Source organism: Chaetodon trifascialis, chromosome 23 (genome assembly GCF_039877785.1).
Source record: "Chaetodon trifascialis isolate fChaTrf1 chromosome 23, fChaTrf1.hap1, whole genome shotgun sequence".
In the NCBI taxonomy this organism is placed as follows: domain Eukaryota; kingdom Metazoa; phylum Chordata; class Actinopteri; order Chaetodontiformes; family Chaetodontidae; genus Chaetodon; species Chaetodon trifascialis.
In genome coordinates this window covers 5662323-5690304 of record NC_092078.1, presented here as the reverse complement: position 1 = coordinate 5690304, position 27982 = coordinate 5662323, and the positions used below count along the sequence as shown (strand labels likewise).

The window sequence follows — 27982 nt, the reverse complement described above, 5'->3', positions numbered from 1 at the left end:
CGCTGCGGAGCGCGGCGCATTAGGGCCAATAAATCAGAGCAGAGGCAGCAGGGCGTTTCTGTGTTCGAGGCGCTGGTGGAGAGCAGGGGAGGGGACGAGCCCACGCCAGACATGGAAGGGAAGAGAAACACTGAAGCAGCATATTGAATGTCTAAATATCTGCCTTTTAAAGGAAACTCCCGGCAAGGTAAATATAAAAATCCTTCATCAACAGTATTTTGGCGATGCGCCGCTATAAGATCGATATCTTGAAATGCTTTTGACACACTGGCCTGAACTTTTTTTCTTTTTTTTAACACATGTTTGTGAGCAGCTGCATTGTGAGAACTGTAACATATGTAAACCAAACTCCTTGCTCAAGACCACTCGCATGCAACTTTCGCCATAAAAGCATGAAATCTGTCAGTGCTCCGCGGTAATTTGCATGAATCCTCTTGCGTTTCTGTCCGCCCTTCTGCTCAGTGTGTGCGGGGATTATATTTGATGAGAGGAGAGATCGGTCTGCCAGCTGTTTGCGTTGCTCAACTTGACAAAGTTGCAGTTCTGACAGCTGGACATTTCACCTCCTCTCGGAGGCCCCACCCCCCATCAGAGCTACATGCTTATCTATGTGAGCCACATGTCCATCTAAACATTTCATATGCGCCAGGGTATGCTGTGAAACATGTAAGGGACCCGATAGCGTTGTCTACATGCACAGCCTGTTTTTAAGCCCATTTCTTCATCGCAGCAACTTTGATAAAGATCACTCCGCCAGTCAGCGCTTATTTCTCCTGTTGGACACTGTGCGTGTCCGGTTTCTCTGCAGGTCTATTTTTCTCCAGACACTCTGGATATTTCATTTCACAGTGTTCACAGCATGAACCCTGCGTGCAGAAATACCTCAGAGGTGACCAGAATGCTTACTCATAGCACAAACAGGCATTAGTTTGGTAGCCTACTATTAGAGCGCATTTAAGCGGTGCGAGTCTCTGACTGTCGTGAGGAGGAACGACGCAGACACGCATCAGCAGAAAAACAGCAGTGACACACTCTGAGCTGACATTTGTATTGGTTTCAAAACCCTTGTGTGCCTGCGGCTAAACTCATGTGACCCCTCATCTCTGTCTTTACTGAGTGTTTTCCCCTTATAGCTGCATGACCCATATCTTTTTTTCTAATTGCATAATAACAGCTAACAATAACATAACACGTATATAACCTAATTCCTCATGTGGCAAAGTTTATTTCTGACCATATGGCTGCAATACAGTACACAGTCTGTAACGGAGAAAATGTCATGCTCATGCCTTTGGAGGTATTTCAGTACACGCTTGTGGCACAGCACATAAACACACGATGTTATGCTTGGGTGCATGTGTATGTTTCCGTAGAGTTGTTGCATTTCCTGACTCCATCAGAATCTCCATAAAGCTTTGAGACTATGTGTTTGAACATGCAGTCTGCTGCTTGTCATTTCTCATACATGTCACTACCTGCACTGAGTTGGAGGATATCTGTGTGTGTGCACAAGGGGGGTATATAAGTGCATTTCACATGTAAGAGGAAATTAAATATTCATTATAGTCAGACTGAACTCATGTGGGGCAGATTGCATCCTGATAACATGCAGCAGAGATAAAAACCACCAAATGGTCTCCAAGTTAGTGGAACAGGTTATTGTTTGTTGTACAGTAATGAAAGCTCACATATGTTTTTTAGGTGTTTTATCGGATCTGCAGTAATAGTTACAGTTACAGTAATCATGATTGACAAGTACAAACATTCAATGATAGCTATCACCCCTTCAGTTTTCCATACTTCAAGCTATGAAACATTTCGATCAGTAACAAAAAAACCTGTTGTGAAGTTGTAGTACTACTGTTAGCGGTAGGTGGCTCGGTGGTAACACTGTTGCCTCACAAGGTCCCCGGTTCGAATCCCGCTGGGGGCGCTGGGGGCGTGTCCTCCACCATGCCCTTGGTGCCTGCTGCTCGAGGAAAAAAAGGAGTTGTGTGGAGTTTGCATGTTCTCCCTGTGTTCACCTGGGGTATCCTCCATATCCTCCCCGGGTGCTGGTCGACTGGCCCACCTGGCTCCTGGTCTGCTGTGGAGGAAGGACTGACCATGGATGGGTCAAAAAAAGGGAAAGAATTAAACGCATCCCCCCCCCCCCCCTTTTAATAAAAACAGTTAAGTAGTACTAATAGTTTGGATATTGTGGGGTTAGGAGTCACAGCACTTGCAGCGGTAGCTCTGCCAGCTAGCTAGAACTGTTAGCTAGCACTGCTAGCTGTAGCCTCATTTGTCATAACTTTGGCATAACTTGAATTAACACTGGTTCCAGTCCACAGTCCAATTTCACACTAGACATTTTGACTAGTCGTAGCAGGAAGAGCACGCTTAATAATTAGTAACAACTTAATAATTAATCATGACTTTGTCCTCTCTAAATGTGTTGAGCCTGCTTGCTAGCTGATGTGTTAACTGGGACACTGAAAATGAATGTCTCCATCATTAATGTTATTAGTCGCACATGTATATTTCCTGCAATATAGTGAATAAGACGTAACTTCAGTCAAATGAATCTTTGTCGCGTTGAACACCTTTTGTGTAACTCACAAGAACAAGCTAACCTTGTAGCATTAGGCTAATAATAGTTGTAGAACTGGTAGTGGTGGTGAGAGGAAACTGTAGTAAAAACATTGAATCTTCTGAAGTTCTCATTAGAAAACACATCTGTTAAACTCAGGACTGGGAAACCTGTTGTTGCAGCTACATGTCCTGTTTCCTGGTTCTGTTAGCAGGAACATTTTTCAGGCACTGAACTGGGCCGTTTTGGTTGGGTGTGGTTCACCGCGTGCAGTGGAAACAGTAACGGGGTAGTGAGCTAATGAGTCTCTCTAGCCTCTGTTGTGACTGACAGCCAAGCCTTGAAACAGGAAGAGTGTTCAGACTGGATAGTAGTAAAAAAGAGACGTGTTGATGTTAAAAATAAACCGGCCTTTTGTGTACACGAGTCTTCCCTTTGCTAGAAAGACAGAGAGAGACAGACAGAAGCAGAGCGAAGGACTACAAAGACATACGAACTGAGATGAACCGCTCACAAAGCTCCAGTTCTGTCAGGAGCTTCGGTGGCACTAATGACAGTTTACACTTCCTCTGCTTAATTAAAGAGGTGGAGAGAGCTTTTGCCTGTTGTGGGCCTCGTGCTGCCTTCAGTGTGCATCAAGATTCACAGATTCAAACCACACCCCGTGTCAGCCATGTACCACATACGCACACACAGAGCTGCAATCCACCGGTTTGTTAATACAACTGTGTGATTAATCATTGATTTTAATATGCTTTTGACTGACACTGTGTACACATTTGGCACCACACAGTAAAAGTAGCACTACCGCCTACTGTGACTAATCCCATTGCTATGCAAAGCGAGCATGTGTGTATACAGTTGACTGAAAAGAAACAGGGAGGGCTCATTTGTCTTTTAAACCCTGAATGCATGCAGTGAGGGTGAATACAGCCGCTGCTTTTGCCTGTGTTGCCTGCACACCTATAGAGCTATTTGTAGACTTGCATACTTTCTCAGTACTTCCTCTGTTCAGTGTCTGATCTTTAACTTCTTTTCTTTTAGGGTTTTAGCTGCTGGTGCGACAAGGACGGACCAAAACCCTGCACTCCTGTGATTGGTCGCTCACTGGGACGAAATCTGCCTTCACTGTGAGGACTTGAGCCTGTAAAGCTTTTGCTTTTTGAGCCTCTACACTTGTGGTTGCTATTGCATTGAAAGCAACCACAGGAACCCTGATCAAGCAGTGGCCTGGTCCCATCAATATTTTATTAGTTTTTAATGGGTACTGATGTTTTATTTTGATTTATGATTGAACCTTGAAGCCATCGCCACCTTTCATCGGATTTACGTCAGAAGTGCTGCAGTGCTTTACATCAAAACTGCAGCTGCAATAAGTCACGGCTGCCTCATTAATTAGTGACACATCTTTACGTCATATTGTAGTTCCGCACACACAAACATCCATCGGAGAGTGACAGTTGAACCCACACTGTCAACTCCACAAGCTCAGGATGGAGGAGCGCATTCACGCCACGGGCATGGCCGCCAAGCTGAGGAGCCAGTGGGACCGTGAGCAAGGTCTGGGGCAGAACCACAACGCCGTGAAGTTTCTGGGCCAGGACTTTGAGCGTCTGAGAGCCCAGAGCCTCCAGAGCGGGAGGCTGTTCGAGGATAGTTTGTTCCCTTGTGCCGCATCGTCTCTAGGATTCAACGAGCTCGGACCGAGATCCTCCAAGACCCAGGGAGTCCGCTGGATGAGGCCCACGGTGAGACGCTTGATTGCCTGATTTTCCAGTACTATACAGTAGCTTGTATGTGATCATCCAGACATTTGACTGATGACTTCAGCTCTGAACAGACATCACCTCATTGCTCCTTGGAGCTTTTTTTATTACCCCAAGACTTGAATTTCATCTGTTGCTTGGCAACTAAACTTTCAGGGATGATGGGTAGATGTCATTTCAATGGTACAGTAACACCTGGTAGGAGATGTGTGTGCTCCGGTTAAGTCAGTTTGAAAGTGTCTCACGGAGGGACAGAGTGTATATCAGCATTCTCGTCTTGCTTTTCATCCTTCCATGTGTCTCCCAGTCCTTTCCTGCTGGCCTGTCTCCGCCTGTCTTAGTCTCTCATCGCTGTTCACTACATTATAAATACACTGCGGCGCTCCCTGCAGCCGAAGGTGACACCAGAGACCGAAGTGGGACTGTCTTCATTAGGTGTTATCACGGCAGGCCCGAGGACAGCACGCTCTCATTACTGTTCGATTTGCACATGCTGTGACAGGTCGCCGCCGTCGGTCCTGTAACGCAGCAAACGAGGCGATCCTAAAAGCTCTCAGGGTCGTGATCGTGACTGCAGCCTCTTAGCTCCTCTTCCATTTGAGCGTGTAGACGAGCACGTGTGTTAACATGCGTGTGTCGTACAGCTCCAGCAGAGTTTCCTCTCTCCAAAAAGTCTCGATGTTTTATAATGCATGCGCAGGATCTGTAATATTTACGCTGCGTAAGAGGGTTCATGGTGTTCACATTTCTCCAAAAACGTGTGCTGAAAAAGAGAGTTTTAAGCCTGCGTGTGTGTGTGTGTGTGTGTGTGTGTGTGTATGTGCATTCACCCATGTGCCTCATGGGTTGTGTGCAGCTGTGTGGGGCATAAGGATAAATGGAATATGTCTTTTTATAGCTGTGTAACATGGGGTTTCTCACGCTCAACATGCTGAGTAGAAGATCTGTGATGCAGGGTGATACTGGGAGACCAGACCTGGACAAGAGACACAAGAAACTCTTTCGGAAATTGGCATTAAAGACGAAAAATGATTTAAACTTTAGCTCAAGTTAGCTAAGCCGAGCTAAGTCAAAGTTAAAACACAAGTTTGAACAGCTTTAAAACTTGCGTTATCTTATATGTGTCACTCAAACAACAGAAAATCTGACACTGACAAACATCGTTAGCATCTCAGAAGTTTGACCTTTGGTTTTGCAGGATACTCTAACAGGCAGTGTGGTGCTTTTCACAAGACTTGTTGAAACCTGTGTATCAGCCATGTTTTGTGTCATTTCTGTGGATTAGGCTCTTTGTGCTCGCCAGCATGAGACTGACAGCCGATGGAACATGTCTGCGAAACGGGCATCCAAAGGCAAAGCACTGATGTGTTTTTCTTCACGTGTGTATTCGACAGGAGTTCTGCAAGCGTCCACAGTTCATCATGGACGGAGCCACTCGCACGGACATCTGCCAGGGAGCTCTAGGTAAGCCCAGCCGGCAGAGTTCCCAACAGTTTCGCCGTTATTACAGCGTGAGTCAGCTAGTGGAGGGCAGGAGAGAAATAGCTCGGATTTAATCTGGTGGAAAGCTGAAGTGAGGAACGCTGGAGGAAACCAAAAGAAAACGATGGCCAGGCTGCGATGTCACGGTGGGAGATGTAGCATGTGCATAAGTGAAGCTTTCCCTTCAGAAACACAGACAGCATGGCTGAGTAAAAGGCTGAATCTTTGCTAAGTGTGATGGACTTTATTCATCCTTTTCAATATGTCAGAGAAGAAAAAGCTCTGGTGTGAATATTAATATTTATGATGTCTGAATTCCATTTCGCTGCTTCAGTGTCTGGTAGTGTCGGCACTTGAGTGGAACGGAGCCTTCCTTACTGTTTTTACGCTGTGCTTCTCACGCTATAAGAAGCCAGGTTAGCTTAGCTTAGCATGCAGACTGGAAGCGAGGAGCAACACCTAACCGGGCTGTGTCCACCAGCACCTCCGGTTCACATGTTACATCACATTTGAGTGTTTAATTTGTCGTTTCATGGAGGGTTGTGTGCCGAGATATTTCGTGGGCGACAGCCTGGTTGGCCAGACACGCTCGTGAAGATGACAAGACAATGAGCTCACTGTGCCTGAACAGCTCGTAATCCCCCGCAGTGACATAAATACAATTCACCAAAAGTCCAACCAGATGTCTCCTTGATTAAACAGACAAGAATCCTCTGATATGACAAAAGTCAGACTTGTGAACATACAACCTTTTCGCCGGTTGGCTAAAGCAGAATGAGGCCATTATAAATTGATAGTCACTAAAGGACCTTTACCCTTTTAGTACTGCACTGCCATAAAGTTTGGGGACTTGGGAGAGACAGATTTAAAGAAGCAGCAGAGGACAGCATCTCTCGATAGCGTCTCTTCTTTGGATGCATGTTTTTCAAATGTCATGCATCTAGTTAACGCACAACACTGGTGCAAGTCCCCTTTAAATATTGCATCTTAGCCAAGATTATTGAGCCTGAATACTTTTCACAGAAGACCATCCCAACCATTAACCAGCTCCTGCTGCATGTATGTTAGTAAGGCTGAGGCCCATAGTCAACAGGTTACCTGCTGTGAGGACTGAAAAACGAGCAATCAAAGTCAACAGAGCAAAGTGAATATGAGCGACAGCGCGAGATGGACAGCCTGAAGCAGAAGAGAAACGGAGCAGAATGAACAGCTTCCTAAACAGCACCTCTAACAGCTGAGATGCTTCCTGCTCGACACAGAGCCCCATTTATAATGCATGCTTTGTTTCCCTGCTTCACATCTGTAAACAAGGCCTGCCTCTCTCTGTTTGAGTGGCTCTGGCCACACAGGAAACGACTCAAAATGAAGTACTCTACCCGACCCCCCCCCCCCCCCCCCACTCCCAGAGGAGTGGCTGAGTTGCAGAACAAGAACCCCAAAAATGTTGAGGCAGGAAACAAAATGCTCTGCTTTGTTTTACAGGCTAAAGCACCAAAGCTGAGGGGTCCTTATCAGTGCCATGGAGGTATCTGTCAGACAGCCCGCCAGCTGCTGTCAGCCGCTGTTTACAGATTATATGACAGATAAGAGTGCAACAGCCTTCATGTAACAGTCCTGAGTAACAGTGGCTGAAATGAAAGTACGGAAAACAATCACGATCTCTGGCGCTAACATTCAGAGAGTACACACACACAGACGTGAGAATAAAACCGATCACGATGTCGCACTTCTGGATCTGATCACCAGCAGGTCAGATAACACAACAAAGACCACTGTTTTTATTTTGGATGAGGTTATCTAGACGACACGCAGCAGCCTGTGTGTGAAAGCTGGATGGTAAAAAAAAAAAAACAGTCAGTCAGGGTGTTCCCGTCCTCCAATGAGACACTTCTGCAACACGGCGTCCATTGTGGCTCCGCCCCGCCCCGCTGTGAGTGACTGATGGCGGAGCTGTGGTGGTTTCAGCTCCTCTCTTAAGTCCACTGGAACAAAGTGCCTCTCCCATTTCCCACAGGGCGAAGCTTGTTCAAACACAGTTCCACACTCATGCCTTTACTGAGCCGTTACTGGGTGAATTCCAGTTTTGTGAGTGCGTTCCCACTGAGCGGGTTCCAGTTTGATCTCTGTGAATTTGACCTGATATGAGCTGCCAAAGTCACATTTCAGTCGTTTTATTTAGTTTCAGTCAAGATTTAGTCAGTGGAACTCTTGCATTTGGACATTTTGGACAAGGCTGAAGCATATTGCTGCTGGCTGTAAAAATCCCAGCGAGAAGTAAGATAAATTAAGATAAGATAAGACTTTATTGATCCCATGCTGAGGAAATCTATGTGCTCCAGCAGCAAGAATAAAAAGAGGTAAGAAAAGAACAAATAGACAATAAAAAATGTAGAAAATAAAAAAGTATGCCTAAAACTAGTCCACAAAGCCAACTAGATGTATATCATCAACCAAATGCATCATGGGAGGCCTGATTTCCAGCACTCAGGGCTGATCCGCAGTAATAAAACTGTGTGTGTCCACAGGGGACTGCTGGCTGCTGGCGGCCATCGCCTCGCTGACCTTAAACGACAACCTCCTCCACAGAGTGGTCCCTCACGGGCAGAGCTTTGACCAGGGATACGCCGGCATCTTTCACTTCCAGGTGACGACAGCTCCACTTCCTGTATTTACACGTATATGTCTGAGGCTGGAAGCACGACAACATCAATGCAGCAGCTGACTTTTCGGTGGACAGAAACCATTAAATGTTGAGGAAGTCTGGACGTTTGAATTCAGCCATAAAGACGAAATGGGAGCCAGCAGCTCTGTGGCAGCTTACTTCTTGCATTTTTTGTTGTGCAGCAGCTTCCTGTTGTGTCACTTCCTGTTAGACGCACCATTGGTGGTGCAAGCTGTTGGAGTGGAATCGACGTTTGTTTCCTTTGGTTCAAACCAAAGTGGGAAAATTTGTTTTGTTGCATTTTTGAACGCGTTGGTTGAGTTTTCTTCTAAGCTGAAATTGTTTGTCTGTGCAGGATTTTGTTGATTTCTGACTGTGGTTAGCAGCATGATGTCATTTCTGCTGTGAAACTGAGTCACAGGAAGATCCTTGATACTGTCAGTTCCTACTCTTTGATTCATATTCCTGCGCTGAAGAGCATTCATGCCACTGGCTCCTTAGCAGCTCTCTTAGTATGTGAAATAAAGCTGAAATTATTTGATTTTTACTAATCAACCATCATTTTATCTACATATAGATAATTAAAAAATGCATCCGTTTGAGTTTTTAACTCTTGTTTTGATAGAATAAGCAATGTAGGATGATACATAGACCATATAATGAATGGATTCATTGAAAAATGATTTATAGATGATAAGTTAATGTAAATAATCTGTAGCTCTCATCCTAATGTGCAGTTTATTGCCTGATTTGTTGAACCAGTGAGTCAGAGTTAGTTAGTTGGTTATTTAGAGTAAGTTATTCCTTTCCTCCCCAGAAATTCCCCAGCAAGGCTGAGATTTTAAACAGTAATTTTCCTTTCATAACTGCCTTCTTTGCACTCGTAAAAAACCTCACTGAATCACCCAAGATGGCTGACCTCTCACCTCCACGCCCAGTCTGTCAATAAACCTCACCTGGGAGGATTTGAGCCTGATTCCAGCACGCTCTCCTAAAGTGGCCGACGCCCATTTCATGATCAAACACAGGACTGTGAAGCCCGGGGAAGATACGATCTGTCAGTCACGTCTGTTAGCAGTGAGGCACCGAGCCTCGGTCAGCTGTAGCTGTCACCTCTCCCGCCTGCAGGACCAGTCCTGCTGCTTTGATGCTTAAAATGCAAAGCATGGCTTCTATTCATTCTTCCTCTGTGCCGCCAGCCTCTGGCAGCCTTATCAGCTGAACTTTGTACAAAAAAACAAATACTGACACACAAAGCACAGGTGAGATAAGACTCATGCAGCCGTGGTTTATGATTATCAGAAGTTTAATTTGAATGCAGCAGCTGTATAACCAGCTTAGAATCTCAACCTTTGTTAGCTTTTAGTGTTTTTGGGATCTAAATTGATTTTTTTTTATTTTCACCAGCAAATTTCCACTTTTTGCGAAAGTAACCCGCCTATATGCTAAGTGTTAGCATGTTGCTAGGCTGGGCAGTGCTGATGCAGCCTGACAAGCGTTGCCTCCTTGATGTGGTGGCCCTGAGAGCTCCGTGCTCTGCACCACATGAGCAGCATTCAGAAAAAAGAGCTGCAGAGTGAGAAACCGCACACAGAGAAGCTGCTAGCGGCACACAAACTGCCTCCTGCGACTGTAAAAGCGACGACCGCGGCTGTGACTCCCTGGTTGTCTCAGCGAAAACTGAATTTTGTAGCTCCTTTTCCTCTCACAGATAGAAGATGACTTCAGTAACTTGAAAAACCGCGGCAGCAGCGAGCAGCTGTGTTCATCACTTTTTTACCGTCCCCTGGAAGCAGCTTCCATCATCGTCTGTGAGAGCTGCAGCGTTTCTGTTTGTGGTTGTGTTTTCTCACTTTGCAGCATTGTTTCTTTGGGCTGTGCACGTGTTGTGAAATTGGTCAAGATGTTTGCTTCTGTTTTGTCTGTTTGCATGTGCCATCAGTATGGTCTTTCCTGTCGTGCCTTTCACCGTATTTTCTTCTGCACTAATGGCAAAAAGTCTCATTTGTTAATCTGGCGTGCATTACAGTCTGACAAGCAGTTTAAGAGCAGTTTTCCATAAAGCAGATGAACCTGTTGCCATTAACAGCATGTCAGTGAAGAGCACATTAGACTGCAGTGAGTCTACTCTTTTTTTCTGCTTCTGCGTTCGTTAGTGACATCAGGAAGGGCTGTGGAGGAGCGTGTCTCTGCTGTGATCTCACACGCCTCATCATCTGTGCCTCAGTGTGAGCGTGTCCTTATCTGAGGACTCGCTCCTCTGATCTCACACCAGCGTGCGCTTCCATCAGCTTGTCTGAATGGCAGGAACCCCTGAACCAAGCGGCCTCTCATGTTTCTCTCAGTGCTCAGAATCAGCCGGAGATTCATATTTTATCCTTTTGTATGACCTCTATTAGCAAGAAGACAGGGAAACATTTTTGTGCTTGATAATTCTCCACTGTCTCAGCTTGCTTTGTCACGGGACGCTTTGAGCTGTCGGCTGTCCTCTTTGATGCCGCGAGCTCTGTGCCAACCAGACTGTCGACCCGCCGAAGTGTGACAGAGTGAGATAGAGAGAGCTGTAAAAAGGGAAGAGAGAGAGAGAGAGACAATGAGGAAGTGAAAGAGAGAGCGGAGGGGAAGCTCTCGCACATCAAAGACGAGTAGTATGTACACAGGAAGTGACCCTCAATGTAGAAGATACGCATGGACGTGAACCTCTCTCAGCCAGCACTTGCTCATCCTACACGTCTACGTGAGGTTATAGCATTGCAGGGAAATCCTTCCATCAAACCCTGAAACAGCCTTGAGAACTAAATCTCTCTACCTCTGGAGGGGCTGCTGCGCTGAATCATCTGATATCAAAGGAAGGCTAAATACCATCAGCCAAAAGGAGCTCCCCTCTACACATGTCTGCTGGGCCCGGTGACTCAATTACAGAGAGGTCTGGCAAAGGAAAGCAGGATATCTGGCCTATTTTCCTCTGATTATTTCCAGAGACACTGTGTTCATTTGTTGAGTAGTCATTCTCCATATACGTGCACACACACACACATGCACACACACACACACACACATCAGAATCAGGATCAGAAAAAGCTTTATTGCCAAGTACGATTTTACACATACGCACATAGAATTTGTTTTGGTGAAGTTGGCGCGTGACAAACCTACTAAAAAATACTATTAAAAAGTTTAAAAAAATATAACAATAGAAATATATATACACAAGTCTGTTTTACCAAAAGCGCAGTCTGTTTTTTTCAGAAAGAAATCCAAGCTGAGCGTTAATGTAACGCATTGAGTTATGAAGAATAAGAGGGACAATCCCCTTTATTTGTCACACAACACATGCACATGCACACACGCCATACACTGGCGAAATTTTTCCTCTGCCTTTAACCCATCCTGGTCGTCCTTCCTCTGCGGCAGACCAGGAGCGGTGGGCTGCCAGCCGACCGGCGCCCGGGGACCCAGTTTTCTTCGTTGTCACCATTGGTCAGGTGGTGATCTTCATACATGTTTTTAGAGGGGGGTTTCAACATGCAAACTCCACACCTCGAGCAGCACATGGTGGAGGACACGCCCCTGGCGCTCACAGTGGGAATCGAACCCGGGACCTCCTAGCTGTGAGATGACAGTTTTACCACCGTGACAATGGCAATGTCAATGTCAGTGTGACAAGTAGAGGTGGAGTGTGAAGAGTGTCGGGGGGGTTCCAGGCCTTGTTAATAAGGCTGACAGCAGACAGGAAAGAACTGTTCTCGTGCTGTGAGGTTTTGGTCCTGATGGACCGCAGCCTCCTGCCAGAGGGGAGTGTCTCAAAGAGTTTGTGTCCGGGTTGGGAGGGGTCAGCCACAGTCTTACCTGCATGCCTCAGGGTTCTGGAGGCGTTCAGGTCCTGAGGAGATGGGAGATTGCAGCCAATCACCTTCTCTGCAGACCGAATGACACGCTGCAGTCTGCCCTTGTCCTTGGCGGTGGCAGCAGCGTACCAGATGGTGATGGAGGAGCGGAGGATGGACTCAGTGATGGCTGTGTAGAAGTGCACCATCACTGTCTTTGGCAGATTGAATTTCTTCAGCTGCCGTAGGAAGTGCATCCTCTGCTGTGATTTCTTGATGAGGGAGCTGATGTTCGGCTCCCACTTGAGGTCCTGGGAGATGATAATTCCCAGGAAGCGGAAAGACTCCACAGTGTCAATAGTGGAGTCACAGAGGGTGATGGGGGCAGGTGAAGCTGAGTTCTTCCTGAAGTCCACAACCATCTCCACTGTCTTTAGAGCGTTGAGCTCCAGGTTGTTCTGGTTGGTCACCAGATGGTCAACCTCCCACCTGTAGGCGGACTCATCAGCATCAGAGATGAGTCCGATGAGGGTGGTGTCATCTGCAAACATCTGGAGCTTGATGGACTGGTGACTGGAGGTGCAGCTGAGCAGAGGAGAAAGAACGCAGCCCTGGGGGGATCCGGTGCTGATGGTCTTTGAGTCGTTCACATGTGCTCTCGCTGCCAAAATGAGTGGAAATAATACTATCATTTGCTCTGAAGGTTTGTAAATGCATGTGTTTAATGTGCATGCATGGACGCTGCATGTACGGCTGCTTCCCATTTAGAAAGGAGCTGCCCTAGTTTCATCTTTTTCTACGCTGCCTGTATGGGTTCTTGTTTTTAGCCTCTCTTCTTGGTGTTTGCCAGCAGATGCTTTAATGCCATCGTGTTTCCATTGCTTGCAGTTTCTCATTCTCCTTTTCTGTTTCCACTCGCTGGTCCCAGAGAGTCCCCTTTGTTTCATTTTGGATCCTTTAAGCCTCTGGATGAGTTACCCAGACCTGCATGAGTCATCCCAAAATGTAATTATGAGTGCTGGCAGTGGGAATCCTAATTGGTTTAAGAAGCAGGAGAGAAAAGGAGGGAGTCTGTGAAAAGCAGCCAGGCAGGCGAACAAAAGACGAAGAATGAATTATAAACAAGGCAATCTCAGTCGTCTCAGTCGAAACCGTTAACTGGGGCAGAATCCTTTATTGTGTTCTTATTATGGCCTGTATTTCACACAGAAAGTCGGAAGAGTTTGCTGAATTGTTGTGGGGATTTCTCAAGCTGTGAGCTAACTGCATGTCATGTGGTAAGAGCTCACTTCCTCCAGTGAGGCTGGCTGTTGCTCTTGCATCGCTGTGAGAGAAATGCTGCGCAGCGTCCGTGTGAAAGAGTAAAATGAGGAAGTTGTGTGCAACATAAACAAGCCTGTGTGTGTGTGGGTGTGTGTGTGTGTGTGTGTGTGTTGTGACACAGCTCCTCCCAGAGGTGAACTCAGCTGCATCCATCCATCCATCCATCCATCCATCCATCCATCCATCCATCCATCCATCCATCCATCCATCCATCCATCCACCTACGGTGCACACATTGCAGTGACATGATGTGCACACACACTCCAGATGTGGCCTTTTTTTCTGCCTATGCCTGCCCTTCTTTCCCTCTTCCACACCTCTAATCTCTTGTATGTAGAGATATTTCTTTCCCAGCACTGTATGGCTGCACCGCGACCTCTTCTTTTACATGAGGATTCACTGCCTCGAGGTTTCTGTATGAGTGCAACCGGTTTCTCGGTTTGCTGTGTGTGTTTTCTCCCTTCAGCGTCTCTGCTGTGTGTGATGCTGAGGTTTTTATTTTGTTTGAGCAAATGCCCGCCAGTTATGTTAAAAGGAGTGTTGCGGTTTGAATCTTCAAAACTTCCCGTAGCACTCAGGTCGGGCGCTGATGGAAGTCTTCTGCAAGGTTTTCCAAAGTTCAGACATGTTTTTCCAGCAGAAACTCTGAAACCTGATCCTGTTTTACCCTTTTTGAGCCACTTCTGGCATCTTTTCACATGTCGGTCTCTTCTGCCCCCTGCTGGCCAACAGGTGCACTGCACCGTGTGAAGGCCGAATGTGCTGAAAGCCTCCGTCTCAAACTCTCCTGCCCCCGGTTTCCTCAGTTCAGCTGCTGCATTGCAAAGCCTAGTTTTACCTCCTGGTTCATCTTCATGTCAGAGAAATTTAAAGGGCATTTTGAATTCTTTACCACTGAAAATAAAATCTCAGAGAGCTGTTCTGGTTCTGTAGAATTTCTGTAGATCCACTACTTCTGCTCCTGATACACAAACAGTTTGTGCTTTTACGTAAGCAGGAGTTTAAAGGCAGGCTTTTTGTTTATTGGTACTTCAGTAAAGGGTAAACGTGAGCTGTAACAGTGGTGTTTTCTTCTGTGTGCAATGCAGTTCTGGCAGTTCGGCGAGTGGGTGGAGGTGGTGATCGATGACCGGCTGCCAGTGAAGGACGGGAAGCTGCTGTTCGTCCACTCGGCAGAGGGAGCCGAGTTCTGGAGCGCGCTGCTGGAAAAGGCCTACGCCAAGTGAGGCCAACACGCAGACTTTTCACAAAGGCCAAATTTAAAAACCTTGCTGGTATCTGCAGTCTGAGCTCTCATGCATTAATTGAAACTATGACCGGATGGTTTCTTTGTCACTAACGTGATTGAGAAACACTTGAAGCTCTCAAATTCAGGCTCCAGCTGCTCCAGCTGTGGTCCCAGATGTAAAAGTTGGAGCGTATGGAAGTGTGCCAAGTTTAGAGTGAAGAGGAAACAGCAAGTGTGATGTGAAAGAGTTCATCTGCTGCAGGGACACACTCATATATGGCAGTCCGGTGTACAGCAGCCAGAGAACATACTGTACCTTTACTCTAAACTTCCACTAACGTCAGGTCGTTCAGCTGCACGGTTTAAACTGTATATAAACATTAACAATCATTATTTCTGTGTTAGGCCTCCATTTAAGGCCTGCTCATAAACCTACTAAGTCTCTATGTGCTATACGAACGCCTTTAAATCCTCATTTATCTCCCAGGTTGAACGGCTGCTATGAGGCGTTGTCAGGCGGCAGCACGTCAGAGGGCTTTGAGGACTTCACAGGCGGCGTGACGGAGATGTACGAGCTGAGGAAAGCCCCCTCCAACCTCTTCAGCATCATCAGCAGGGCCATAGAGAGGGGATCACTGCTGGGCTGCTCCATAGACGTCAGTACTGCGACATTCATCTTTGACCCAAGCAAATGAGAAATGAACACAGATTTGTGTTATAATCAGCATTTTTAAATTGTAAGATGTAAAAACAAGGTGATAAGTTTTTAGTTTTTCCCTTCAGCAATGTCCTGTTTCCAGCAATAAACGCTGCATAGCTCCCTGGTAGTGACCAAACACAGAGCTTAAAGAGAGTGAAAGTGAAGGAGGAATGAATGACAATGTTGTTTCGTAACCGCTCGATGCCCAAATATGTAACTCTTTGCTCACAACTTTGCCCTTTCAGCTTAAAAGTTGCGACAATGATCGCAAAAAAAAAAAAATCAGTTACTGCAGGATTAACTTTTAAAAGAAGAGTTTGACATTTTTTGGGAAATATGCTTAATTGCGTTCTCGCTGAGAGTCACGTGAGAGAAAATAGACACCACTGTACTGAGAAAACACATGAATCATCACAGAATTATACACAGGGAGTGTATTTAATGCCCTGTTACCGACTTGCTGTTGACTGTCTCATTGAGGAGACTGTTAATAGAGACGTTGGAGTGGGGAGGGCACCAGGAGAGGGCAGTGAAGGTTGGAGAAAAAGGCTGGAGCTGGCAGGAGCTCAGTATTTCTCAAGGATGTGTCAGTGGAGCGGATGTTTGCAGACGGAGGGGATTGAACCCTGTCTGTCTGTCTCTCGCTGTGCTGCTCAGTTTGATAGAAAGAACAAGCGGTTTACCTCACCCAGCTGGTCTGAGGGCTTTCTGCTCCGGAGATGATGAAATAGTAAAATATTGACATTGACGGCATCAAACAAAGGAAGTTCTGTACATTTTCACTGTGGCGAGGTTGTGTAGCCCTCTCAGCAGTCATTATGTCAGCAGCACCTGTTACACATTGTTTGAATTAGTTAAAACGACCGCTGAGAGTCGTCTGGGTCATGGATTTCTCCCTCAGCGGCAGCATGCAGACGCTCCTCCCATCGTCCTGATGTTAGTAACGTCTGTGCCTGCTCTCACCCTCAGATCACCAGCTCATTAGACATGGAGGCCGTCACGTTCAAGAAGCTGGTGAAGGGACACGCCTACTCTGTGACCGGTGTGGACGAGGTGACGCAAATCAGACAGCAATGTCAATATAAAGCGTGAGAAAAAGAAGAAAACATCAAATCACTGTTCTATTCATGAGTGTTTCATTGAAATAAAGATTAAGATTTATCTTTCATAATAGCCATACATGAAAACAATCCCATTTGCCCATTTAGTTGCTTCAGATATCTAAGTTACAGCGTGTTATCTCCTGCCTGTTTCTGAAAGCCGCTAACACCACGCGTGAAAGCAGTTAAGCAGCGACTTCGGTGGTGTTTTTTTGCCTTTAGGTGGTGTACAGAGGGAACCTGACCAAGCTGGTTCGCATCAGGAACCCCTGGGGGGAAGTGGAATGGACGGGAGCCTGGAGCGACAAGTAAGATTTTACTTTAGCACCGCCGAAGATGTGGCCTTAAATCGCAAATGATGGGGACTAAAACACACATTTCCCCATTTCTTATGAGTGAATGAGGCAGATAGGTGTGCAGGGTTTAAAGGCTGTTTCAGGAAGCTTTCACTCTTTTTCACAGTGGTCATTTCACCCCGTTTCTTGCGCACAGCTCGACAGTTTTTACGTGTATTTATGAGCCGTGAAATTAGCTTCCAAAGCTGTTCCCACTCATCTGATCCCAAAGAGTCCGAGAAAGAAAAAGCAGTGGGGGAAGGGGGTCAGCGGGGCTGCTCAGCTGCTCTGCATCGGCCAGAAGAGTCATACAGAGAGGAGAAACGGGAGAGATTGAGTTATATAATCTCACTGTAGTCCTGAGGTAAAAATACCGGACACTTCTCCCCACTGCCAACGTGATGTCACAGTCTAACTGGACATTTTCAACACTTCACACAAGCTCAAATGGACATGAAACATTCCCTCTCGACTGCCAGTGCCAAGACTGTGCAGCTTTGCTGATTTAAAGATACGAGACCACGTGCATAACTTCAGTTAGTTCCCTTCTCGGCACGCTTCCCCCGAACAAAACATCTGCTGGGATCAGCTTCAGATGTCATATGAAAGACATTCTGCAGGACTTTAGCATGGCTCGACGGTCGGTCAGCTGGTTCATCACTCTGCTTCAGACTGAAATATCTCGTCTATCTGCTGTGAATTCTTTGACATTTGTGATCCCCAGAGGATGAGTCTTATTTACTTTGGCGATCGCCCAACGACTCTTCCTCTAGCATCACCCTCAGGTCATAATTTATACTTTACGCTCTCAAAATATCATTCCCATTAGCCTCGACTGCACTTTGTGTCCTGTGCTAATTAGAAACAGTTAGCATGCTAACATGCTAAACTAAGGTGGTTAACATGGTAAACAAAATACCTGCTGAACAGCATCATGTTAGCATTGTCATTGTGAGCATGTTAGCAGGCTCAATGCTCCTCTGTACCTAAGCATAGCCTCACAGAGCTGCTGGCATGGCTTTAGACTTTTAGTTTCGTTGCGCATCAAAGCATCAGGCTGATGGATCATCGAATAACAGGCAGAAAAGGGAAATAGATTCAATGATCAGGAGGGAAATTGGAGAAACAGGAAGCTGCTTTTAGGTTTTAGTGTCGTATATGAAAGAATGACTACGGTTGGGAAATTCTCAAGACGAACCACATGGAGAAAACCCAGTCTTGTCGAGTAGTTAGCTTACTTTTGTCATGTCTTTTCTGTGTGAAATCCTCAGCTCCAGAGAGTGGGACAACGTGGATCGCTCCGTCAGAAGTCGGCTACAAAACCGCAGCGAGGACGGTGAATTCTGGTGAGTCTTCTCGTGCCCGTGGACATTCATCATGACCTGTCATCACGACTTTTGGCTTTTTTTACAGCTAATAGAAAATCACCTGATCATCACTGAGCAGACAATGGGCAATTTTGCGTTTTACCCATTAAAGGAATAAGTGTGTCAGTTTAATGTCATGCTTTTATTTCAGCCACCAAACACAGAGTTTTCTCTCTCGTATCTGTACTGAAACGAGGTTCAGCTCTCTGACTGATGGAGCAAGAAGCAGTGCATCTCTCCATTGACCCAAAAGGTGCATCTACTGTATTTCTGTCCCTCAGGATGTCCTTCAGTGACTTCCTGCGCGAGTTCAGCCGTCTGGAGTTGTGCAACCTGACGGCGGACGCCCTGCAGAACAGCCAGCTGAAGAAGTGGAGCTCCTCGCTCTATCAGGGGGAGTGGAGGAGAGGCAGCACGGCTGGAGGCTGCAGGAACTACCCAGGTATGAAGGGATGGGAGGGAGGAAAACTGTTGGATTCTGCTCCAGAGACGCTGAATGCTGCTTTAGTGTTGGCGAATTTTGGGGGGATAAAAAAATGTTTGGCTGAATCCACTGAAGGAATGTGAACCAGTGACTCCCATTTAAACAATAACTAACTAAACAATGGCCTGTCAGTTTCGGAAATTCCCCATCAGGACTGAAGACATGCATGGACGTTTGTTTTCTTGATCGACTGTGACCTAAACAGCCACAATTTTGTTCTGATTTACTACACTAGTGGAAAAAAAACACAATTCAAAATCAGTATTTATCATAAGATACAGTCAGAAAAAACACATCTGACCTTTCTTCTTCCCAGCAACCTTTTGGCTCAACCCTCAGTTCAAGCTTGTGCTGCAGCACCCGGACACTCCCGGCCAATCAGACTGCAGCTTCCTGGTTGGGCTCATGCAGAAGGACCGCAGGAAGAAACGGCGGGAGGGCAAAGACATGGAGACCATCGGGTTTGCCATCTATGAGGTTCGCTGCCTGTGAAAGTCAAGTTTTTCAGCACCAATTTATTTCTCTATAATCTAAAAAGTAGCTCTTGGGGGGATTTTATGTCTTTATTAGTGAGTCCACAGTAGAGGGATTAAAGGAAATAAGGGGAGGGCGAGGAGAGGAATCACATGCTGTTAAAGGTTTCTAGCTCGACCTTGAACCAGGGAGATTTTGTGGTTCATGGCGGCGCCTTAAACCCCGTTTTTAACAATTCCCCTGCTCCGTTCAGTTGCATGTTCTGCAGGACATCAGCATTTTGTTGTCGTCGCCAGTCACAATCAACAGCAGTGCCAGGGAACCTTAAATGTACATAAAACTGCAGTGAATCTCAGCTTGTCATGTGACATTTCAGGATTCTTCTCTGTCTTTTTGTGTCTCTGATCATGTCCATCACGGTAATAATCTCATATCTCTCGCTGTCCTTTACAGGTCCCAAGGCAGGTATGTGTTTTCCTCCTTCTGCCATCCAAAAATTGTGCAAACATAATAGGATGCAACCTGACTAACGTAGAAAAAGCACACTCACTTTAGAACAATGAGCGCTTCGTTTAACAACATAATGTCAAAGATTTATTGTGTGGCTCTATTGATCGTAGGCTGTCTCCCCTCTCAGTTAGTGGGCAGCTCAGGGGTCCACCTGAAGCGAGACTTCTTTCTCACCCACGCCTCCAGCGCTCGCTCAGAGCTCTTCATCAACCTGAGGGAGGTCAGCTCGCGGTTGCAGCTGCCGGCCGGCGAATACGTCATCGTGCCCTCCACCTTCGAGCCGCACAAAGAGGCCGACTTCGTCCTGAGGGTTTTCTCTGAGAAGCCCGCCGACTCTGAGTGAGTGGTAGGAGGTGGAGAAGGAGCTTTGGGAGCGATATGAAGCAAATTTAGCATTTTTCTATACAATCTTCACATCAGAACCAAAAGCCAATGCCATTACACATGTTGAAGGCCAGTGAAGTAACTTGAGGTCGTCTTTCTGTCCACGTCAGGGAGCTCGATGATGATGTCACAGCGGATCTTCCAGCAGAGGTGAGAGGATGAAACACAACAGAGCTGCAGCTGATGTGGAGGAAGAAACCGAATGTGCACTGAAAGCGTCACTGTTTGCGTTTCAGACTCAGCTGGACGAGAGCCAGATCGACGCAGGCTTCAAGAGTCTCTTCAGGCAGCTGGCGGGGCCGGTGAGCTCAGCCGGAGTGGAGAAATGTTTCACACAGTCACGTTGAAGTTGTTTGACCGTCTGTGTTTGTGTCAACAGGACATGGAGATCAGTGTGACGGAGCTGCAGACCATACTGAACAGGATCATCAGCAAACGTTAGTGTGCTGTGCAGGAGGATTGCAGTAGCATTTAAAAATGTCTCCATTTTGGTTCAATATCACATCAGTTTTTTGTGAATGTTCTGCTTTTTAGCTCTCACTTTTTCATGCCAACAGATAAAGACCTGAAGACAGACGGCTTCACAAAAGAAGCCTGTCGCAGTATGATCAACCTCATGGACGTATCCTTGAAATGGAATTACAGTACCAGTTCAATTTTACTAATTTTGAACATTTAAGGTGCGATGTGGAAGACTATGGACAGAATTTGTCAACAGGAGAAATAACAGCTCTGATTTTGTTTTATTGTGTCATATGAAGTCAGCTAATAGAGCCACAAGCTGCGTGGCTAACAGAGCTAACTAGCTAACGACAGCTAGTAGCTACAATTATAGATAACTGCAGCATAGGGTGTAGCGAGCAGCAGTTAGCGGTTGCTCTGGAGATGCGCTGCCCCCTGTTGTTTGTGGTGGCCATATTTTCCGCTTTGTACCTTCAATAGGACATAAATATTATCAGGGAACACAAACCGTTCCATTTGTTCTGATGTCGTACTTGTTCCTCAACCTCTCGGCTCAGACGGACGGCAGTGGAAAGCTGGGCTTGACAGAGTTTCACGTTCTCTGGGAAAAGATTAAACGATACCTGGTGAGATTAAACACTGATGGCTTAGATGGGGAAATCAGGCTTGATAATGCCAATTGCTCTTTAAGGTTGCAGCCTGTTATTTATTTTGAATTTCTGGACAGTTGACTGTTTTTTCATTTTCTTGCTCGCGTCTTAATATTTCATTTTCTCCATCTGTTTGTGTCACCATGCCAGACGATATTCAGGGAGTTTGACTTGGACAAATCAGGCACCATGAGCTCCTATGAGATGAGGATGGCTCTTGAGTCTGCAGGTAATATTCCTTTTCCTTTTAGCACAAGAAAACTGATAGAAAAACATGGTGGGTTATGGGATAAACATCTTTTTCTGATGCTTTTGTTGTTTTTGCTGTTTCATTCTCTGTATACACACTGCCATTAGAGCAGATAATCAGTAGCTTTAGCAACATCTCTTATCATCTCTATGCTGATGACACCCCGTTGTATTTTTCGTTTAATCCAGATGAACCTCACAAACTTTCTGCACTCAACATCTGTTTAAATGCAATGAGGAACTGGATGCTCGATCATAAATGCAGATAAAAAAACCTTTGTATATTTGTACTTTTGTGTCTCTTGTGGTCTGATTTTCCTTTTTGTCTTTTCTCCTTCAGGTTTCAAACTGACCAACCACCTGTTCCAGCTGATCATCCTGCGCTACACAGAGGCCGACATGGCGGTCGACTTTGACAACTTTGTCACCTGTCTGGTCAGACTGGAGACCATGTACAGTGAGTGCCGTTACTGCACACCTTTCATGTCTTTAAAGGAGGAGTTCACCTACGTGTTGTGTTCTTTTCACCTAATTTTACCTCTAAAAAGTTCATAACCAGACGAAACACACCACTTCTTATTGAAAATAAATTACTTACAGCACATGTCTGCAGGTCGCTGTGATTCATGCAGCATATTAAACCAAAATAAAAGGTAAAACACTTATTAAAATCAGTGATTCTCTTTGTTTCTGTCTCTGCAGAAACCTTTCAGACCATGGACACAGATAATGACAAAGTCATAAGCCTCAACTTCTTCCAGGTATGATCACATCTACATGAACAGAAATGCAACCATTAACCCAAACACCATCTGGTGACACTTTTATAGTGTGTTATGATGGCACTCATAGTGAACTAACATGCACTGGCTGATTGATGGGCCTTATAATACCTTATGATGATGTATACTCACCTAAACGCACCTCAGCAATCTGCTGCAGATAGGACTCAGAGCAACAGTCCATGCAGTGTTATAAGTTATCATTGCTCCTGTTATATAATGCATGCTTCATCATAATGTTTCATTACTGGTGGTGAATAAAGTGTAATACACACATTTAAACGAATCTACGCTGCACCATAAGTGATGATTATGTAAGAAGCAGAGAAATCCAGAAAAAACGTATTTTCTCCCATCATGTTGGATATTTACATTCCATTTCTGTGCATAAACCGATTTAGTCATAACTAGCATTCCCTGACTGACATGCTGTCTGTGTTCTGCAGTGGATCACGCTGACCATGTTTGCCTAGGGATGCGTGGACTCCTCCGCAACTGTTGCATTGCATCCTCCTGCAGCTCCAGGCCCAGCATGTTGTCGTTTCAGAAGTGCCTTTCTCTGCTCCGGTTCTTCCCCTCCTCCACTGCTGAGGCGCTCTGATGCTAAAAGACTTCATATTCATCTTTACAGTGCCTCTATTGGAAACGTGCCAATCCTTTATTTGTCACCTGTTTTACCAACGAAAGGAAGCTCACTTCTTGTAGCCTCGCCGTCAGCGCAGACATTTTCCAGCTGTACAAACTTGACTTGAAGGCAGAGCTGCTCTAAACTTATTGGTTCATTTTGGAGACAAAACACTCACACATTTGTGTAGTTTGCTTGGAAAAAAAAAAAAAGCAGTCGAGCCGACTATTTTTCTCCAAACCCCTTCAGCCAAACTGTCTTTCATGTTTAAAGAAATGCTAGCTTGTCGCTGCCACATTTCAGAAACGTGGCTTAAAGGAAGTAAATGAATGAAGTAGCCAAACAAATTGATGAATTGACTTATAAACACTTCATTAATAAACACATTAACAAATGGACAAATAAATTGAGGAGAAAAACGTGTATTATTTACTGTCATCTGAGAGCTCTTAGCAGGTTTTAGCTGTCCATGATATTATATTATTACCAGACTGTGAGGGATATTTCTGCTTGATTACATTCATCTGCAGAGGGGAAATAATACTTTTTAACAGATTTTTGATATTGATGAGTGAAAAAAAAATCCTGTGGCTAGTCCAGCAAGAGTTAATGTACTTGAGGACAACGTGACAATCTGCAAAACGCTCCTGTCAGAGCTCCGTGTGGAAAGCTGTGCCAACACCTGTGAATGTGCGTAACATGTATCTGTGCACGGCCTTTGTGGCGACGTCGCCGGCCTCCTGCTTTCTGTTTACATCTGGTGCCAAACTTAACTTTCGCCTCAGCGTCAAGGGTCCACTCATGAAGCACGACGGGGCCCTGCAGTGCAGAGGCAGTGTTGGGGTGCTGCATCACAGAGAATGTGTTGACTTATATTTCTTTAAAACTAATCCTGTTTAGCTCTGAGATGTACCTGCTTGTCATTATGCATGGCACATATGAAAAAAAAAAAGCTTTTATATCAGGGGTGGAACTGGACGTCATGGTGGTTTAAAAAGGGGACGTGTCAGCATTGTTTAATCTCGCCTTTCAAAGGGAACAAGCACACGTCATGTACCTTTGGTGAAGGTAAACAATTATGCAAGATGGACGGATACGTTGTGTGCATGCAGTGTGAAATGTGATATGTTGTCTGCCTGCCTACTTTCTGTTCAACCAGGGGAGCAAGTGTTTAAAAAAAAAAAAGACTTGAAAGCCTTTTAAATATGGAGGATCTACATGGAAAGTTGACCTACAAGTGTTTCAAATATCAAAACTGTTTCTGCTTTTTCTTTAATCTTTTTGTAAATTTCATCAAAAGTTACTGCCAAGCCCATAAATTCATACGATACTCCTGCAATGCCAGCGTTTTTGTCTTCAGTTTTTACAGCGTAATGATTATATAACATTACTGTTTACACTCGTGACATTCTGGGACCCGCTCATCGTGCAGTACTTTACTGTGTAGCGTTTCTGTAAAAAACACTTTGGAAATAAATGGGGATGTTTCGATGAGTCTCTGAGTTACTCAGCAATTCATTTTTGACTGAATCTCTAAATCAAGTCTGGGTATATTTATGGTTGTGATGAGTAAAGAACACCCAAAGAACAACACAAACTCATTGTAGTAATAAATAGTACCTTTAGTAACAACATTCATATTAAAAAAGCACAATAAAATACTTAAATGTACACATTTCAACAACATCATAACATTAAGATCTTAACCTCAGATTTTTGCCCATTGTTAAGTTAAATTGCAGACATTTATACAAGCTGATCATATATTTTTAAGTTAGAACAAACACGCGTAGGCTAAAATGATACAAAAAAAAGTGGCTTTTCGTGTGGAGCCGCTCGACAGGAGGAATGTAAGCACGGTGATGTGAAAATAAAGATTGTGTGTGGCCTCTATGTCTGTTTATATCTAAGTGAGATTATCAGAGGACTAAGATTGCTATCATCTTTTGACCTAACCCTACAAACAGCCCAACTGCTCACCTAAATGATAAACTATGTGTTATTTTCTTTGGCACAGTATCATTAAACATGAGCCATAACTTTAAGTCTCCTTCAGTCACGCCCAAAGGCTAAAAACTAGCCTCTGATTAGCATGAGTGCCCCTGACGCAGCATGGCGCCTCTTAGGCGTAGTTGTTGTTGTGCTCGATCCTGGTCACCATGGTGGAAACCAGCCGCTCCAGCTGCTCCGCCCGCTGCTTGCCCGTCTGAAGGACCTCCTCGTGGTTGGCCTTCTCCTGGCTGTCGTAGTCCATCACCGCCTGGTTGGTGATCAACGAGAGGGCGAAAACGCGCATGCCGCAGTGGCGCGCAATGATCACCTCGTGCGCTGTGCTCATGCCTGGTGGAAAAGACGGCATTTAAGATAAACCTTCAGGAAAAGCATAAAAGATACAAGAGATAGATATAAAATGTTCATTTTTACTACTTAAAACTATGAAATGGGATGCCACGCTGGCTAACAGAAGAAGAAATGCAGAGCTAATGTTGCTAATAGGTTTGTATTAAGCGTTATAGCTTTGATTTCTCTCTTTCTGCAGCTTTAATGGTTCATTTTTCATACAGACTTCATGCACGTGCACTTAAACTGTGAAATATTTTGTATTGATGGCTAATAATCACTATTAAGTCCACGAGAACTACTCACCAACAGCATCTGCGCCCAGTTTGTGCAGCATGCGGCACTCAGCAATGGTCTCGAACGAGGGTCCACCCAGCACGCAGTAGACGCCCTCCTTCAGGAAGTCCTGGTAGCCGAGCTCCTGTCCCACGTCCATGGCCAGCTGCTGCAGCTCTCTGTCATAGGCGTCGGACATGCAGGGGAAGCGCACACCGAACCTGCGAGAGGAAGAAGAAGAGGGAGAGGTGGAGGGTTTAGCGAGGGCAAAAGCCAGAGCAGACCTGACAGCATGCACAGATCCACACCCTCCCGCCTACCTCTCATCGTTGGGTCCAGCCAGCGGATTGTTGCCAGCGAAGCCCGGCATGTTGAGGTGGTCTTTGATGATCATGACGTCTCCCACTTTGAAGTCCTGATTGAGGCCTCCGGCTGCGTTGGTCAGCATCACCGTCTCCACGCCGAGCAGCTTGAAGATGCGAATGGGCAACGTGATCTGGAAGCACACACGTGCAAATACAGATGTCACATCAGAGGGAACTTGAAGGATCTTTCAGCGGCGTTACAGGACATGGAGCATTCTTACAGATTTCACTGCAAATGATGAAGTCAGTTGAGTTCAAATGCTGTCCGAAGCGCACGCACCTTCTGGATTGGGTAGCCCTCATACAAGTGGAAACGCCCCTGCATGCAAACACACGGCCTCCCCTTCAGGGTGCCGAAGACCAGCCGACCTGCGTGTCCGTGCACTGCAGAGAAAAAAGAAAAAATCAGCAACTCTCAACCATGAATGGAAACCAGTCAGCAGCAGAGAGGTTTGTGGTCTCACTCACCGGTGCTCTGTGGGAAGTTGGGGATGTCCTTGTAGTTGAAGGCTACCTGGTCCTTTAACATGTCAGCGAGACCTCCGAGCCCGGAGCCGCACACGATGCCCACTGTGGGTCGGACGTCGGTCTGGGCCAGCAGCCAATCGGCAGTGGCCTTGCACTCCTCGTAGCTGTAGCTGGATGACATTAAAAAAGGGTCAGAGATTATGATGACTGCAAATCAAGCAGGAGTCACTCCAAAGCTTTCATTATCTTAAATTAGCCTTATCCCTAAATGAAGTTAAGGTGCTTTGTGTCCAGCTTCATGCCAAAATGACCACGTCGTTCATAAAAAATGCTTTGCCCTTAATCACCTGCCTCCTGATTCGCTGCCCAGCATGTGATGTGGTCATTATTATCAGATTACAGGATAAGAGCACTAATCTGAGAAGTGCTGCTAATAAAGATATGACTTTTGAAGACACACACACACACATTCCTGCAGAGTCACGGCCGTATCATGCACTTCAACACACACTTTTTTTTCTGCTGCTGGGTTGAAATAGCACACTCACTCATCCCCTGTGATTTGTGTAATTCGTTTAATTTGACATGCTGCTAATTTTCACCCTCACTTCAAGCTGGACCAATGGATGGATACACCCCAGTTTGGCCCTTCAGGACTGTGCTATAAATAACTATAAGTGAGCGCTGTACTGCTTCATTAAAACCATGAAGTCTTTTATCCCTAATCAGCTAAAATGTGCTGTTAAGTCCATAAAAGCTGCCAAAGATACAGTGTAAGACCCTTTTTTTTCATTGAACCTCAGCTCATGAGTACACTTTTGTGGCCCCCTGCCAAACATTCCCCGTGTATTATTTCACCCACTGTGCTGACCAGCCCATGAAGGGGCCATGTGCTCAGCAGCATGGGAAGAGGAAACCTGAAAGTACAGGCTGTTCAAAAGTGTACTCACCCTTTGTTTACCTCTGGAAACATTGCGGAAGATTAAATAAGCGTCTGACGATGGAAGAAAGAGGAGTAAATGGACGCCTGCACACTTTTTAGCGCAGAAAAATCAAGTTCCAAAGTGGCAAAAATGTTGAATCAGAGCCCAGCTGCTGAAAATGTCAAATTTTATACTCAAGCCGGGAGGTAAAGCTTTTAAAAATGTCTTCTCTTGAGGTTTGGAGTCCAGTTAAAGTCTTCAGTTCTTCTCACTTGTATCTGGGGGAAAAGGCGCAGTGGCTGGCTTTTTATTAAAGGCTCAGAAACCCCCACCCCCGCAACCGCTCCTCCCCTGCTCATGATGACGCATGTGGCCTGCTGCAGCCTCATTGGCTGAGTGGACACACCTTCAAAATTATATGCAACTAAGAAGAGGACCTATATTTCCTTCCCCTCCCTCTTCCCATCATCAGCAGCTTTAAACGCTGCTGCATTCAATGTCCACATCCCTGTCAGCAGGGAGTGACGGCGGTTGCAACACCCCCTCACCAATGACCCGTCAGCTTCTTATTGATCAACATTAGTTATTATCCCAGATGCAGAACAAGACGTACTGTGCATTTTGTTTT

The 27982-nt window shown here is 45.6% G+C and overlaps 2 protein-coding genes across 2 annotated transcripts; one reads left to right on the top strand and one right to left on the bottom strand.

The window, feature by feature from the left end:
* Positions 1–55: 55 nt before the first annotated feature.
* Positions 56–24477, top strand: capn1 (calpain 1). The gene is made up of 22 exons (XM_070993699.1): positions 56–187; positions 3617–4320; positions 5733–5802; positions 8346–8464; positions 14721–14854; positions 15348–15516; positions 16530–16613; positions 16883–16968; positions 18267–18341; positions 18644–18804; positions 19163–19323; positions 19774–19785; positions 19958–20169; positions 20325–20364; positions 20451–20516; positions 20594–20651; positions 20772–20836; positions 21234–21302; positions 21477–21555; positions 21916–22032; positions 22278–22336; positions 22804–24477. Exons 2-22 carry the CDS (start codon positions 4066–4068, stop codon positions 22828–22830), a joined length of 2118 nt encoding a protein of 705 aa, XP_070849800.1. The 5' UTR covers positions 56–187; positions 3617–4065; the 3' UTR covers positions 22831–24477.
* A 108-nt stretch (positions 24478–24585) lies between these two features.
* On the bottom strand, positions 24586–27634 carry pnp5a (purine nucleoside phosphorylase 5a). Its single transcript, XM_070993168.1, has 6 exons — positions 27382–27634; positions 26432–26601; positions 26244–26347; positions 25919–26094; positions 25629–25819; positions 24586–25322 (listed from the first exon to the last, which is right to left on the bottom strand). The coding sequence occupies exons 1-6, from the start codon at positions 27402–27404 to the stop codon at positions 25105–25107; spliced, it is 882 nt and encodes a 293-aa protein (XP_070849269.1). The 5' UTR covers positions 27405–27634; the 3' UTR covers positions 24586–25104.
* Between the last annotated feature and the right edge of the window lie 348 nt (positions 27635–27982).